Below are 2,829 nucleotides of genomic sequence, written 5' to 3'. Positions count from 1 at the left end.
CCCGCCGCACCTCGATCTTCTCGCCGATGCAGGCCGCCATGGTGCCGCCCGCGGCTCTCACTGCCGCTCCTCCTCCTTCCCCGGCGGCGGCGGTTCGAGCTCGCCATTACGGCCGCGCGCCCCGCCCCAGGCCGCAGCGGCGATACGGGGCCCAGCGGTGAGCGTCCGCCCCTCGCGCCACCATTTTGAAAACTCGCGCCGTTACCCAGAATGAGGCTGTGGCTGACGTCACCACGCTTAACGCTCGCTCAAGGAAGTGGGGAGGGCGGGGTAGTGGGCTCGGTGCGCATGGGTATAGGGTGGTGGGCAGGCAGCTAGCGGCGTTCGGGCCTCCTGCGCATGCGCTGGGGAGAAGTGAACGGCGGGCCAATCAGGTGCGGCGGTTGGAACGGCGTTCCGAGGCCGTTGCCAGTGGGTAGTGCTGCCGCTCGCTCCCAGTTTGCAGCTCGCAGCACTTCCCAGGTGCGTCGGAGCCCGCAGCCTCCTGCCCCCCACCCCAGCAGCACCTTGAGCCCTAGTGCTGTGGAGCCTAGCTTCCCGCTCCCCCACCCTTGTCCCCTAGCCCCTGGGCGGCCCAGCCAGAGCAGAGCTCATGGAGGGGAAGGATGCAGGCTGCTAGCAGCAGGCTTGGCGCTCCTTGCCCTGTCACCCTTGTCCTGTTCCCCACGTGGGTGGCACGTCCAGAATGGAGCCTGTGGGGTCGGGGGAGAGGACACAGGCTACTTGTGTGATTGGGGCTCCCTGCCCCCCACCTTTGTCCTCTCTCCACCTCCTCCCTGCAGGTAGCACAGGCAGAACAGAGCCCATGGGATGCAGGAAGGATGCACTGTAGGCTTAGGGCTCCCCACCCTGCTGCCCTTCCCTTGAGCCTCTCCAGCCAAGCAGGCAGGGCCTGGGGTGGGAGAGAGCACCAAGCTGCAACCTCATTTGCTGATGTTGTGACCCCATTTGGGGTTGCACCCCACAGCTATGTTAGAACGTATTTTCCATGTTTATTCATGACTGTATATTTGACAAAATTCTCTCTCTATGGCAATATCTGATTCATGGCTAACAACTTTTAATCATGTGAAGCTTTGACAAAGGAACCAGGAATAAGGAACCAACTCAGCCTCATAAGGGATGTGAAGTGTCAGCCAGGTTAGGGGCTCCAGCCCCTCATTTGCAAGCAGCAGGCTCCCAGGTGGCCCCAGGCAGGGCAAGGAGACAAGAGCTGTACGTAGAGCTTTATTTGAAGTGCAGCTGCAACCATGCGGTGCAGCGTGTGCTAGGAGCTGCTGAGAAATTCCTCACGTTCATGGAGTTCCTATTGCCATCCTCCCAATCCCCTTCCCTTCTCTACAGCTCTGGTTCCAGCCAGAGTGGGATTTGAAGGGTACAGATATCTCAGGAAGGTGACCCAGAAGTCTTGCAGGCTGAGAGGGGAGCAGCTTCATGGTGGTCAGCAGAGGAGCATGCTTCAACCCCCTCCTTTCCCTGAGCTTTGGTGCCTAAGTCAGGGCTGCAGGCAAGTCCCACTGTCCATTCACAAGTCAGAAACTTATTTTTTCAAAGAGCTAAGTCAGGCTCACCCTTTCTTGCCACAGCATGGCTGCAAGACAGAAAGCAGGCACCTCCTGTGTTTGGCATGATACCCTTCAGGGTAGAGCTCTTCCCTAAAATGTGGGTTCTCTTCCCACATACCCGTTACAATAAACAGGTGTGTTTATTGTAATGGGTGTATGGGCTTGGAAAAGGTGCAATGGCAATCTATGATAGAGGATGTATATATATACCTAGATATATATAGATATGTTTTAATTTTAAAAAATGTGGGTTCCCTTCCCTTTAGCTAGAAGGGCTCAAACCTGCATCTCCCATGTTCCCCAGAGTGTGTCCTGCTGAGTGGGAGCACTCCCCACCCATCCTGCTGGAGCTGGACTCCTCAAAGAATTCCTGGAGCCAGAAGGAGACTGCACAGCCTGGTGCCTGGGGCAGTCATTTGGGAGGTGGGAAAGTCCTGAAGACATTGTTCTGTAAAGTCTGGGTTCAAACAGGAGAGAATCAAATTCAGCTCTCTAGACTCATGCTGAAAAAAGCAGCTGTGCCACCACTGCTGAAGAAATCTGCCATAACTGAATCTGGGGAGTAGCCCGATCCAGCCAGTGTGTATCAAGTGTGTTCTCAGAACACCTCAAATCCTTCCAGGTAGGTCCTGGCTGCACAGCCTGCTCATGTGCTCCTGCCACACTTGCAGCAAGCTTGGAAATGAGGCAGGGAAGCTGCATGGAGAATGCCCCAGCACCAGAAATCTCCAGGGTGTGTTTCAAGAGGGACTTTGCTGGTTCATTTCAGAATTTGATAGATGTAGAGTGAGTGGCACACTCAAGCCCAGCAGAAGAATACTATGGGTATAATTCTCAGGGATCATAGGCCTAGTTTCTTGGTCCTGATAAGGTTTGGCAGTTAAGCCCAGGGTACATTTATTGAATATAATCCCCTCCAGAATTAATCAGTAGTTAAGCAGATGTTTTTAGAATCTCAGATTGTTTATGCACATGCTCTGGGTGCTGGGGGGGGGGGAGCACAGACTTTAAGTAAAACCCCTGAAGCATCACATGTATCAGTGTCCCCATGCTGAAAAATTGCAACAGGGGCACTTTAACTTAAGTATTCCCACTGCCATTTTTCAGCACATGCAAGAATGCTGATACATGTGACACTGGAGTGTGGTAATTACCATGCTCCAGCAGACTTGATTAATCGTGTCTGCTCCAACGCGCTGTAATTACACTGCCTTGGAGCAGCCTTGCTGTACACATATAGGCACCCTCAGATTTACCAAATTAG

The 2,829-nt window shown here is 54.0% G+C and overlaps 1 protein-coding gene across 1 annotated transcript in view; it reads right to left on the bottom strand.

The window, feature by feature from the left end:
* Positions 1-197, bottom strand: part of PLK4 (polo like kinase 4) — a 21,593-nt gene extending 21,396 nt beyond the window's left edge. The window contains exon 1 of the mRNA XM_019522081.1: positions 11-197. Within this exon, the coding sequence (XP_019377626.1) occupies positions 11-40 (30 nt within the window). The 5' untranslated portion in view covers positions 41-197. The remainder of the gene's footprint in view (positions 1-10) is intronic.
* Positions 198-2,829: the final 2,632 nt, after the last annotated feature.

This window comes from Gavialis gangeticus, unplaced genomic scaffold (assembly GCF_001723915.1).
Source record: "Gavialis gangeticus isolate Ggan-Ray unplaced genomic scaffold, GavGan_comp1, whole genome shotgun sequence".
Classification (NCBI taxonomy): domain Eukaryota; kingdom Metazoa; phylum Chordata; order Crocodylia; family Gavialidae; genus Gavialis; species Gavialis gangeticus.
Note: the sequence above shows the minus strand (reverse complement) of the source record. Positions and strands in the feature narration are given on the sequence as shown.